This window comes from Protopterus annectens, chromosome 1.part2 (assembly GCF_019279795.1).
Source record: "Protopterus annectens isolate FY-2018-M chromosome 1.part2, PAN1.0, whole genome shotgun sequence".
Taxonomy (NCBI): Eukaryota; Metazoa; Chordata; order Ceratodontiformes; family Protopteridae; genus Protopterus; species Protopterus annectens.
The window spans coordinates 611,774,285-611,787,584 of NC_056727.1; the positions used below are offsets into that span (position 1 = coordinate 611,774,285).

Sequence of the window (13,300 nt, forward strand, 5' to 3'; positions counted from 1 at the left end):
AAAGAAGCTGAACCACTACAAAGTAAAATCTTCTTTTTTAATACAAAATGGTGAGCGCTTTCGCAATGGTAACCATTGCTTCATCAGACAGTTCATTCAAACAACAGCACTTAAATACTTTAATTCATTAATAAAACAACTAATGGTCAAAAATAAAGAAGATTTTACTTTGTAGTGGTTCAGCTTCTTTATTCCAGCTACCTTCCTACTGGGCACCTGTGACATTTCTGTATAATTAAATTGAGAACTGAAATATTTAGAGGCGAAAATATACCGACGACGGATCGTGCGCTGATTAAATAAAGCACAAAACCGACAGCAAAGGTATGTTGTGGTCAGGGCCCAGGCAAGGAATACAATATGAATGAAAATCTTTGTGAGGTATTTGCTTTCCACAAGTACTGCAATTATTAACTTTTACTGACATTGGTAAGGAGCAAGAAAAAGTTTCCCTAACGGGGTACTTAGCTTTAGTTGAAGACTTCGGTTCTGAATCTCGAAAATGAAAATTTCAGGAGTCGGCTGACCAGCACTTGCAAACTGCTTCTGCTTTGGGCACCAAAAAGCAAGAAAGACTGATGTAATAGTGTCGGCTGCATGTTTGATAGCCCTGACGACCTGACGTCATGGAGGAAGGGACAGCATCTAAAGCAGGACCCAAGACTTTGTTAATCAGGCCGACTGAGGGCTACTGCAAGCAGATAACCCAAATGTAATGACTGCAACAGTGAAACACAAAGAACATCTATAGTTCTATTCACAGTCCCTAGTGCTGTGAAGATACATCACCTGATGTAAATAAATTAAAAAATTCCCTAGATTTTTGTTTTACATCCTCTTTCTGGAACCTGTGTTTGCTAACCAGCGAGCTGCTGCCATTGCCCATTTATTTCCTATCACCAGGGTAACAGCAATGCACTGTGCATACTATTGTACAGACAGCCATGAGGATTGCTTCTATATTGGCCTTATTCTTAGTTATGGTTGCTGAACTGGGGACACCAAGCACAAATTCCCTGTTCCCACAGCCAGTTGTTGAGTGCAAGCCCACACACACACACACACACACACACACACACACACACACACACACACACACACACACACACACACACACACGTGCTCTTCTTCCAGCAACCAAGCTGTCTCAGGTCATAATTGTAGCTTTATCCCTCTATGCCCCAAATCCAGTTTATTCTCAAGAAATTTTTCTTGTCTAGCACTCTTCCTTGCTTGTACAGTTTGAACTCATGCAGCATTTTAGCTGCCTACCAAATATAAGCTCAAACCTAGCAGTGTTTTCTAGTAACAGTCACTTTCTAAATCATTAGCAAGACTTTTGCCATCAACCAACCTTTTATTCTCTACATGGATATCACTTTTTGAGATATGTAAACCTCATGGATGAGATAAAAATCTCAAGTAACCATTTTTATTATACATATGCATACAAGCTATACGCTTTCCTGAAGAACACAATTATATCAGTAACACAGGCCTGGTGCTTGCTTTTAAGCAAAAAACACTGAATAAAATTATATCTGTGCCAGATTACTAACTAACAAAACTTTAAGTATACTTAAGACAAGATCAAAACAAAGGGATTACCTGACAAATTATAGACCATTCTTCTGAGTGCACACTGCAAGTAAAGGTAAGATCTGTACTATATACAGGTTTCATAGGTTCACAGATTAGTTCTAGGCTAACTGCCTTTGTAAGCCATATTAAGCCTAGCCAATTACCACATGTGAGAATCAAACCCCGTCCCCCGTGTCTGTAAGGTAAACACCTTAACCATTATACCAACCACCGACATGATTTTAGCAGGTCAAGACTCAGTGTAACAGAACCATGAATGCAAATTAATCTCTTAATAAATGTTAATTAAGCCATTATTAATAGGGACTCAAAGTTAAGTCACATGAACAGAAAGCAGGGGCTCTGTCAGTGAGTATGACTACCAAAATAATAAATACTATCAAAACGATACATTACATCAAACATGTTGTTCTGTTACCTGAATAAATTGTGCTGCTATACAAAATGCATACATGAAGTCTGCTTTAAACAAAAGTGACAGACTGTAGTGGAGACTGATAGTCCAATACAGATTACGAACGGCAATAAACTAAAAATCACAAGCTACTATCAAAGCATTAATATATTTATTGACATTTGACTACTGGGAAAGTCCGACTGGGTAAAAGGACATTTTCAGTAGAGGTCCACTGAGAAAAGCTCCAAAATATTACAAAATATTTTAAGAACAATAATTATACAATCTTTAAAAATAAAACAAAAACATCTGCAGTTTAAATAATTATAACAAATTAGACATAGTATAAAAACATTGGTTAAGAACTATACAACACGAAATAAAAAGACAGTTGAACCACCAGTCTGTACTTCACTTTAATAAAACAAAAAACAGATAAGTGCTTTCAGGTCAAAACCCTTCATCAGATAAACTCAACATTTAAAATAAACAGTAGCCAATCAAATTTCAATATTGCACTCTCCTCCTCTTTACGGCTAGCTTCAATGGTATTAACCCATTCAAGCCAGGGACTCTCTCTGCTGATAACTCTATAATCCATTTAGTTTCTCTAAATTATGTGAAGTTTACCAAATCCCCTTCCCTTACATTAGTTTTTACTATCTGCAGTACCAAAAACTTGAAAACGTGTCCCAAATTCTCCTTCATATGTTGATAAAGGGCTTTGTGTGGATGTCTTAACCTTACATCCAATAAATATTTGCTTCAGCATGCAGTTTGTCTTGCCTACATAAAAGGACATACAGGATTGACACAGAGCCACATATACAACACTGCGTGTCCTGGAGTCCAAATATTGATTCGTATAATATATCTTCCCTGTCACTGGGTGTGTAAAAGTATCTTTAACTAAAATATGGGGACAGGCCTTGCAGCCCATATACCTATAAGTTCCTTTACTATGAATAATACTTTTATGCATATTTGTGGTTTCTTGACAAAGTAAATATTTAAGGTTCTTATTCCTCTTAAAACCAAATGATGGCTTTTGACCCACTATGTTACATATTTTATCTTTAGTCAAAAGAATCTTCCAACTCCGTTTGATGATTTCACGCATACCCCCTATATCACTGTTGTATGTTAACATCATGCTCTGTGTACTTTTTAGATTTAAACCTGTCACGTTATCTCCTGCCTCTACACTTTCTTGCACCACTCCTCCAGAAAACCATGGTTTGGCCCCATCACTTCTGCTGCTTTTACTTTGCTCTATAATGTGATGTACCTTGCCTTTCTTATATCCCCTACTTACCAAACTAGAATACTGTTGATTTTAAATGTTGTGTTTAGTAATGTATTTTATCTGATGAAGGGTTTAGACCTGAAAGTGCTCATCTGTTTTATCATTTTATTGTTTTATTAAAGTGGAGTACAGCCTGGTGGTTCGACTGTCTTTTTATTTCGTATTTATACATTGTGTTTTGGTGGCCGACCTTTAGTGTGGGACTTCAGTTCTTGTTTGCTTTGCAAGAATGTATACAAGGTATATGACAATCATTTAATATTTAGAGAAACGTTAGACAGTTTGTAGAGAAATTACAGTTAAATTAGTCTAATAGAAATAGGGATTGCAATATTAACTGAGGGAAAAACTGGCTTATGTTACATTTAGAGAGAGAGTCAGGGAAGAGATTTGATAGCAGTAAGGAAGAAGGGAAAGTAAGGAGGTACAAGGAATAAAAATGTACCTGTTCACATTTAGAGATATAGTTTATCCTGGTTTTCGCAATAACAGAGCCAGAGTTTAGCTAGGAAGTCTTGCAGAGTGGTTTTAAAAGATGGGAAGGAGGGTATAGATCTGATGAATACAGGTAAGGAGTTCCAGGCCTTAGCAACCTTGTAAGAGTACAGAAAATGTCCAGCCTTTACTTGAATCTCACTGTAAAAGCATCCTTCAGCTTCCAAAATAAAAAAGTTACTTACCTGTGCTGTATTTTCTTAATTCCAGCATGGTGGAAAGAAACTGAAGTTCTGACAGTACATAAGTTCTCTGTCTATCAGACAAATTTCAACTATAAACTCAGTCTGAAAGGTACCTAAAAGTCAGATGGTCTTGGTTAAGGATCAATGTTAAATAATGTTTGCATTAAAGAGAGGTACTTGTGCATGAAGCTTTATGAAATGAACAAATATTACAGAATATAATCAACTACTGAAATATAAATTAAGTGATTAGCTATTTTTAATTATCTCAATGAATGACTATAGATTTTCTTTACCTAACATATGCTAAACTTGTTCCCACACAGATGCTGAAATAAATGAATGAAATTTGAAACTGTATTCAGTCTCAGCTTGCTTTTTGTTCCAATATGATAAAGGGATTTAAAACTATGCCCATCCATCACTCTAGCAAGGATTTGGCAGAAGCATCCAAGTAGTTGATGCCAAAAAATTATACATTAAACTGGAAATGCCAAAACATCACAGTGCTGTTTTTTGATTTTTATCACAAAGATGATAATCAAACTCAAACTCTTCTGCACAAACCTGCAGCGAAACAAATATTTACTGTTTCATATTTAACAAAGAGCCAAATTAACAATGTTTTTCATCCAGTGTTTTCCAGACTATTTTTCTCCAAAACATACTAATACAAAATCTACAATATTTCATAGAAACAAATGACTGCAAGAGATCATCATTTAAAATGAACATAATGCAATGGTGAGATAGACCTACATATCATCAACCCAGTTGCAATCCACTTTCAAAGTATTGTGACTAAATTACCTTATGATCTGCTTGATCTGGGGTAAAATACTGCTTTCAAGGGTAACATTATGAGAGTTGATTAGATACTGATTGAAGTCATCGAAGAACATTTCATTGCCTTCCTCATATCGTCCATAGTTTTTGGAATGTTCTTTCTGAATACAGTGATTGGTCAAGTGACAAATTTTGTCCTGTAAATTTGTACTGTTATATGGTTCAGATGATGTCCGCAGCACACCCTCTTTGTAGAGGTAGATGTTATACTGGTGATCTAGCAACACCCAGCTCCTGTAAAGATAAAGGTTACCCAGCATAACATGCAGAGGAAAAGACTCTGTTTACTTATACAATGTGTAGTAAGTATGACAAACTAATGAAATACAATTAAGGCTGAAGTTCCACTGTGCAGTGCCAGTAGCTTAAGAATCATCTGCATGTCTGTTAAAAATGTAAAAAGTGCTAAAAGTGATTAAAAAAATAACAGCAAATGCATGGTATTAAGGAAAATTATTTCCACTGTATCAAGGTTTATTATTTACTACAGTTTTCCAAGTGGTATATTTGGCAACAAACAAATATGTAACTTAATAGTAGCTATGCAGAAATGTAGGTATTTAAAAGTCCCATAGCTGTACCACATCAAAACTAATAAATCTGTCGTTGTTGTCAACCTCTTTTTTCTCAATTTTATATGGGGTTGGAGTGCCACATCAACATTAATCAATGTGAACAAATAACCTAGAGCCAATGTTTACATCACTGAGTGGATAGCCCTGAGTCCTTCAGCTTTCCTGCTGGGTCAGCATTATTACATGTAATGTGCCTTCCCAAATGGTTGTTTGTTTTTAAGCCATGCTGCACTATCAAATGCTCAACTGTTATGTGCTCTTAACATATACGTCTCTCAGCTCTCAAGGAGAATTTCTTGACATCAGATCCGCGGTGGTGGTGCTGCGGTAGCGTTGTCGCCTCACAGTAAGATGCTGTCCGGTTCGATTCTCAGCTAGAGCGTCTTCTGCATGGAGACATGCATGAATGGGCATACCTTCGTTGAAGGTTGTGCATCAGGGCTGGCAACTCGGCACGTAAAAATCAACTGCCAATCATTAGCGGACCGGAGTTCCGCTGTGGCGACCCCTTGGGAAAAGCCAAAAGACACAAGTGTCCCAAACAAATAATAACTTGGCTATGATCCATGACCCGAACATAATCCTCTATTACCTTCTATAGAAACAGTATCTTACACTTTATGGTTTATATAACAGTACCATTTTCTTCATTGTTTCTTGTGCGAATATCGCAGTCTTTATGAGTGCAATACATGTGCACAACACTTTTTGTTCATTTAAACTCCTTACAAGGTCTGAGTACCCTCTGAAAATAAGCATGATCTCAATTAGGATGACACGGTAAATAAAACATAATAAAAAAATAATTCAATTAAATTTCATTAATAGTTAAATCTACAGAAGCAACAATTAATAATTACACTTCTATATTGGGCTCTCACCACCTACCATATCTCAGCAAGTTATGACTCTAGGTATCTTTTTTGAGAATCACTCCATGGTTCATGTCACATCTGAAAATGATTTGCAGGGACTGAAAGTCAAGTTCTAACTCCACATCATGATTTCAGTTTAAGTTAAGGCCAACAATGAACCAATGACAAAGTGTTGTTTACTTATCACATCTGCAGACAGTAGTCATGCCCTCCATTATTTCAGTGCTCTGATTGGCTCTGTGGCAAAATGGAATGAAGATCAGGCTGTGACCCAGGAGACCAGGATTGGCCACCCTTGCACTGGAGATGCTAGGCAGGGAGAAAGAGGAGTGGAACACTTCCCACTCCCCTTTCCTGGGGGTGAAGAGGATCACCTGTACTTGAAGACACACAAGGTAGATGTGATTTCTCTGATGTAGACCAGAGAATCCACTTCTTTTGCTTTGGGGGAAGGGGGAGGCAGGAGTGCTTGAAAGGAACACCTCAGATGAAAAAAAATTAGGTCTGAAAGATACAATATAAACAAGTAATGGCCTACAACAGAGACCTGTGGGACGCCCTAACTGTAACCAAGAATTTCACCTGTCTAATTGCTGTATGATACTTGTCATGTCCTATTTGTAAGCCATGCAGCTATCCATCTTATCAAGAGTACATCAATACCTAGTTGCTCTAATTTACTGATCAGTGTTTTGTGTATGATCCTATCAAATACTGAAGTTAAGTCTATATTAATGACATCATACCACAATTTTTCATTCATAGCTGTTATTATATTGTTATAGAACATCAAGTTACAGGTGGTAATAGATCCAGTTTCAACCTATGCATGCTGACATATAGTTTCAAGTCATGACAAATTCAATTGACAATATCCAATATTACCTTCTCCATTATTTTTCCACAACATGAAAGTAGACTTAAGGGTCTATAGGGCGCTGGGTTTGTCCTACTCCCCTTTCCATTAAAGACAGGTTTAATAAGCATGTGTCTCCAACCTTGAGGAATCTCCCCTTATTTATATAGTTTAGTAAATAACAGATATAATAGTACTGTAGATACTTTCTGAAGTGTTTTCAGGTCATTATTACTAATTCCTTCTCCTACCTGTTTGGATCAAGTTTGTAAAGACTTTTTCAATATAATCCAATCTGATTCCAGTTTCTGAGGTTACCTGGATGTCACTAGGACAACCTATCACCCCTTTTGTGGAGCTAAACTGTTTTGCATGAGATTTTGTAAATATATCTATAATCTGTTGTGTCTAAGAATACATTTTAGAATCTACACACAATTTATCAATTTGTATGTCTTTACTCCTTCCACATCTTATGTATCTATAAAAAGGTTTCTTATTATGCTCAATATCTTTATATACATTTTCTTCAAATTCTTCTTGATCTTATCTCACACTGTGCTTAATCTGCTGGACCACTATTTTTATTTCAGTTTTCAAAGTTGTAGTTCGACCTCTCTTCAATTGCTTATATTTTTTGTCTCTCACCTTAATTGAGTATCTTATTCTTATGGAAATATACCCCTAGCTTTGACTTCAAAGAAGTAAATGCCAAACAGGAGTTGCAAGAGCACTGAACCCTGGGGTATACCACAAGTAATGGGTCTTTCAGAGGAGATACAGCCACCTACCCTAATTTCCTGGGTCCTATTTATTTACATTTGTTTACTGGGAAATTCTGACTGGACGCAGGTCCTTTTTCAGCGGATGCCCGGGAGAAAAGCTCCACATCATGTACATGATAAATAGAGATACAAAGTTGCAGCAATAGTAAACAACATTACAGGTTGTTGGCTTTAATACAATAACAAGATACTGATTATCAACAGTATATACAGTAAATGTTGCAAGTTAAGATAGTTTTTTGTCGTTTATAATATTAGTAACAAAGTTGTCAGACAAGATGTTAAAGTATGTAAAGACAACTAGCATTTTCTCACTGCGGTTAGTAGTGGCAGTAGTACAGTTGGGTTAAGAGTCTAGTTGGGGGGGGTAAGGGTGGGGGTGTTGGTCTGGATTAGAACAAGGACGAAGCCAGTGCAAATTTAAGTGGAATTTGAGCACAGTCTTGAAAAGGCTGCTGGAAAGTAGAGTAGTTATAGAGGGTGGAAAATTGTTCCAAAGTTTAGATATGGTACGTGAAAATATGGCTTCTCATGCTGAGTTTTTGGGTTTGATAACAGTGAGTTGATTTTTGTTGTTTGATCATTGGGGCCTAGTGGACTGATAGGGTTGGAGAAGGGTTTGAAGGGAAGGGATGTTAAGGGAGTGGTTAATAAGTTTATGGGTGAGGGTGAGTTGCCAATCTGATGTCCAACAAGTTGCATAAGGATTAATATTTAGCTGGGAAAAGTTCATCAACAACACCAGAGTATGTGATGGTGTCAAACTTCTTTGTGAGGTCTATATACGAGGTTCTGCTGTTTCTCCCTCATCCATTACTTCAATAACCCTTTAGTAGGTTGACCAGGTTAAACAGGTAGGAAAGTACAGTTTTGTACCTACCATAAATGTAGATGTCCGATAGGAATGCATCTGCAGTCCTTACAAATGGGTTGTCCTGTCGCCAGGCAGCCCTTCGGTCGGCCGGATTCCAAAGTCTGGGTCCGGCTTCGGCTGGTGTCGCACTTCACCCGACGTCATCGCTGCAGTTTTTCGGGTATAAAGGCATCAGCCGACGCCATTTTCCTCAGTGTTTCTTGCCCCAGATGCCAGGTGCCCTCTTGGATGGCTAAATTTGGATAAATGCCAATGTTTCCAAATAGTAAAGAGCAAACACATAAAATAAGCATGTATGTACATATATACAAACAAATACACCATAATAGATCCCCCCCAAGCTAGCTGAAGGATGGCAAATACCCTAGGAGAACCTCAGAGGGGAAGGTGGGTGGGTAATCCTGACTGCAGATGCATTCCTATCGGACATCTACATTTATGGTAGGTACAAAACTGTACTATGTCCTTCAAGGATGCATCTGCAGTCCTTACAAATGGGTAGAATACCATAGCTAAACAAGGGGAGGAGGAAAAGAGTAGAAATTATGGTGTAGCTAGGATCCCTTGCAAAACAGCAGTGGCAAAACCTGCTCGGGATCTAGAGTATAAAGGTAAGTTATAATGCTTGGCAAATGTATGCACGGAGGTCCAAGTAGCAGCCTCTATAATGTCCTTGGTAGCCACTCCTCGTAAGAAAGCTGTGGTAGTGGCTGTAGCCCTTGTGGAGTGAGGCCTGATGTTCTCTGGAGGTGCCTTTCCATGGTAGGAGTAACAAAATCTAATGCAATTTCCTATCCATTTGGAGATTGTCTGTTTTGAAATTGGCTTTCCTTCCTTTCCTGTGGCATATGTTACCAGAAGCTGGTCAGTTTTTCTATTGGACTTGGTCCTGTCCAGGTAGTAGCGTAATTGTCTATGCACATCCAAGGTATGCAAGAGTCTTTCTCCCCTGTTCTGTGGGTTTGGGTAGAATGTAGGTAGGTGGATAGCCTGATTTAATGACACTCTGGATACCACCTTAGGCATAAATGTAGGATTTGTTCTCATGGACACTCTATCTTGAGGGAAGATCAGGAAGGGTTGCACTGCCATTAATGCCTGTAGTTCAGAGACCCTTCTTGCTGAAGTTATTGCCAGTAGGAAAGCAGTTTTCCAGGATAAGTATTGTAATTCTGCTGTTGCCGCTGGTTCGAAAGGGGGTAGTGTCAATTTTTCTAGCACAAAGTTCAAGTCCCATGCTGGCAATGGTGGTTTTCTGGGAGGTTTTACATTTTTGATTCCTCTCAGGAACTGTCTGAGCAGAGGGTGAGAGAAGACAGGAGGATCCAAGCTGTATTCTGCTGAAATAGCTGATGCATGTATCTTGATGGAAGAATAGGACAGGCCTGAATGGAAGAGCTCTGCCAAGTACTCCAGGATGTTGGCTATGTTTACTAGTGTCACATCTTCTCCCTTTGCAGTACTCCAAATGAGATATCTTTTCCATTTTGCTGCATAATTCTTTCTTGTTGAAGGTCTACGAGCCTCCAGGATTATGTCTTTAACCCTTTGGGATAAATCTGGGTTAATTGCTGTCATGTAATGTTCCAGGCAGTTAGCTGCAGAGTTTTCAGGTTTGGATGCAGGATGTTGTAGTTGTTCTGTGTTAACAGTAATGGGATCAGGGGTAGTGTCCATATTTGTTCCCGAGACATGCTCCTCAGCAATGGATACCAATGTTGTCTTGGCCAGTCTGGAGCTATCAGAATGATCCTTGGACGGTACTCTTTGATCTTCAGAAGCACATTGTGCATCAAAGGAAGTGGTGGGAATGCGTATGCTGTCAGGTTTTTCCAACTGAAAGATAGGGAGTCCACCTTCCAAGCAAGTGGGTGGTACGTCCTTGTGCAGAATTTCTTTAGCTGGTGATTGAGTGGGGATGCAAACAAGTCTATTTGTGGTAATCCCCATTCTCTTGTGATGGCTTTGAAGATGTCCGGATGCAGCCTCCATTCGTGGGCATCTGTGGTAGTTCTGCTTAATATGTCTGCTAGAGTGTTTTCTTTTCCCGTACAAAAATTGCTTGTAACTGAATGTTGTAGCTCAGAGCCACATCCCATAGGTCCAGTGCCAGCCGGCATAGAGGATATGAATGTGTGCCTCCCTGTTTGTTGATGTACCACATAACTGTGGTGTTGTCTGTCCTTATCATCAACTGACCTTCTTGGAGAAATGGTCTGAATGACTGGATTGCCAATTTTACTGCCAGCATTTCCTTTAGATTTATGTGTAGGCGTAGCTGGTCTTGAGTCCATAAGCCTTGTATGCACTTGCCCAGCATGTGTGCCCCCAACCGAGGTCTGAGGCATCTGTCGTGATGGTTTGGCTTGGTTGACTGTTGCAGAAGGGTAATCCTGTGTTTGATTGACAGGCCTGAGCCCACCACAGGAACTCTTGCTTCAGGCATGGGATTATTGGAATTTTGGTTTCTAGGCTGTGCTTGTGTTGGGACCACAAATTCTTTAGGTACCACTGTAGCTTTCTCATATGCAGTCTGGCATGAGGGACCAGGATTATGCAGGATGCCATGAAGCCTAGGGCTTGCAGTACTTTTCTTGCAGTTAGATGGTTCTGCTTTGTTAATGCCAAGAAGTAGAGAGGTAGTTGCTCTTTCTTTTCTGCAGTTAGGAATGCCATTTGTTTTGATGTGTCCAGCTCTGCACCCAGAAAGGTTATTCTTTGGGATGGAATCAGCCTTGACTTTTATATTGACTGTATATCCCAGGGCTTGCAGCAGATAAATGACTCTTTGTAAGTCTTCTGTTAGCTTGCTTTTGTTGTCCGCTTGTATCAGGCAGTCGTCCAGGTAGGGATAAATTTGGATCCCCTGAAGTCTGCAATGAGCAATTACTGATGCCAGGCATTTCGTGAACACTCTGGGCGCAGTAGATAAGCCAAAGGGCAATGCTGAAAATTGATAATGCTCTGATCCTGCAAGAAATCTGAGGTATCTTCTGCAAATTGGTCGTATGGGGACGTGCAGGTATGCCTCCTTGAGATCTAGAGTTACCAGCCAAGACTCCTTGCCCAGCATGGGAAGAAGCTGCTGTAGTGTCAGCATTTTGAATTTTGGAACAATGAGGAATGTGTTTAAAGCGGATAGGTCTAGAATGGGTCTCCATTTGTTTTCTTTCCTTGGTACCAGGAAGAGCCTGGAGTAAAATCCCTTTCCTTGCTCCATAGATGGTACCTTTTCCACAGCTCTCATTCTTAATAGCTGAGATATTTGCTTTAGAGCTTCTGCCCTTTGAGTAGGTGGTAGGTTTGGCATTCCTCTCTTTCCTGGTAGAGTATGGAAATGGAACCTGTAACCTTGGTCTATAGTTTGCAAAATCCATTTTTCCCTTGTGATGCAATGCCAGTTCTTTGAAAATAAAGTTAGCTTTCCGCCTAAGGGTGCTTCTAGTTGTTCCCTGGTAGGCGGTGCCACTGCCAAGTCACTGTGATTGAGTAGTTGTAGTGGTGGTGGCTGCGTCCGTGCCTCGCTGGTTGTTGCCTTGCCACTGGCGTCCCCTGTAGGCACCTCTGGATTGGTTTCTGCCTCTAGAACGCCTATTCCTGCCCCTTTGTGTCTTAGAGGAGTCTGGAAAGGACCAATTCTTGGAGGGCCAGTTCCTGCTAAACCTTGGAGGTTGAACCTGTAAGAAATCTTTCACTGTTTGTACAGATTTCGCCTTCTCTTCCATCTTTTTTAGTACCTGTTGTGCAGGTGAACCAAATAAATTGACCTTGTCCATGGGTGCATCCAAAAGCTTTGATTTGACATGGTCTGGTAATGCCTGTTCTTTCAACCATGCATGTCTCCTGATAACTGTGCCAGTCATGGCTGGATCTAAAGGAAGCCTCCAGTGCATCACAGCCACATTTTAAAGAATGGTTACTAACCTGTTGTATGTTATGTACCATTTCCTGAACATATTTTTTATCTAAAGATTCTTCAGAGGACAGCTTTTTAGTTAACTGGTCAAGCATAAACTCTTGATATTGAATCATGTGAAATTGGCAGTTCAAAGCCCTAGCTGACAGAGTAGCAGAAGTGTAAACTTTTTTACCCCATCTCTCTAAGGACCTGGATTCCCTTTCAGAGGGAGGGGTTTTTAGTAGAAGTAGCTGCTACAGCTTTAGGGCCCTGGGAGATAGTCTCTGGAGCTGCAAAAGGAGCCTTGTATAAATGGTGGTGAGTGTCCGGGACCCTGTAGAACCTATCGGGCTTAGCAGGAGCCGGAGGTAATGAATCAGGAGCAGTGCAAGCATCATTAAATGCATCATCTACAACAGAAAGAACTGGAGGTATAGCTAAAGGCCTATGTTGTGGTAAATGTAGGAAGGTTCTAAGCCTTTTTCTGGAGTCTGAGAAATCTTGGCCCTGCCACTGAAATTGTTCCCTCATAGCATGCAAGGTTTCCCCAAAGGAAAATTCCTCAGGTGGAGAGGCTGAAGGAATGGACTCTTCAGCATCAGAGTC

At 39.7% G+C, this 13,300-nt stretch overlaps 1 protein-coding gene across 1 annotated transcript in view; it reads right to left on the bottom strand.

Moving 5' to 3' along the window:
* Positions 1-13,300, bottom strand: part of TTL (tubulin tyrosine ligase) — a 303,567-nt gene that overhangs the window by 97,607 nt on the left and 192,660 nt on the right. The window contains exon 5 of the mRNA XM_044057985.1: positions 4,796-5,065. Coding sequence (XP_043913920.1) covers positions 4,796-5,065 — 270 coding nt within the window. The remainder of the gene's footprint in view (positions 1-4,795; positions 5,066-13,300) is intronic.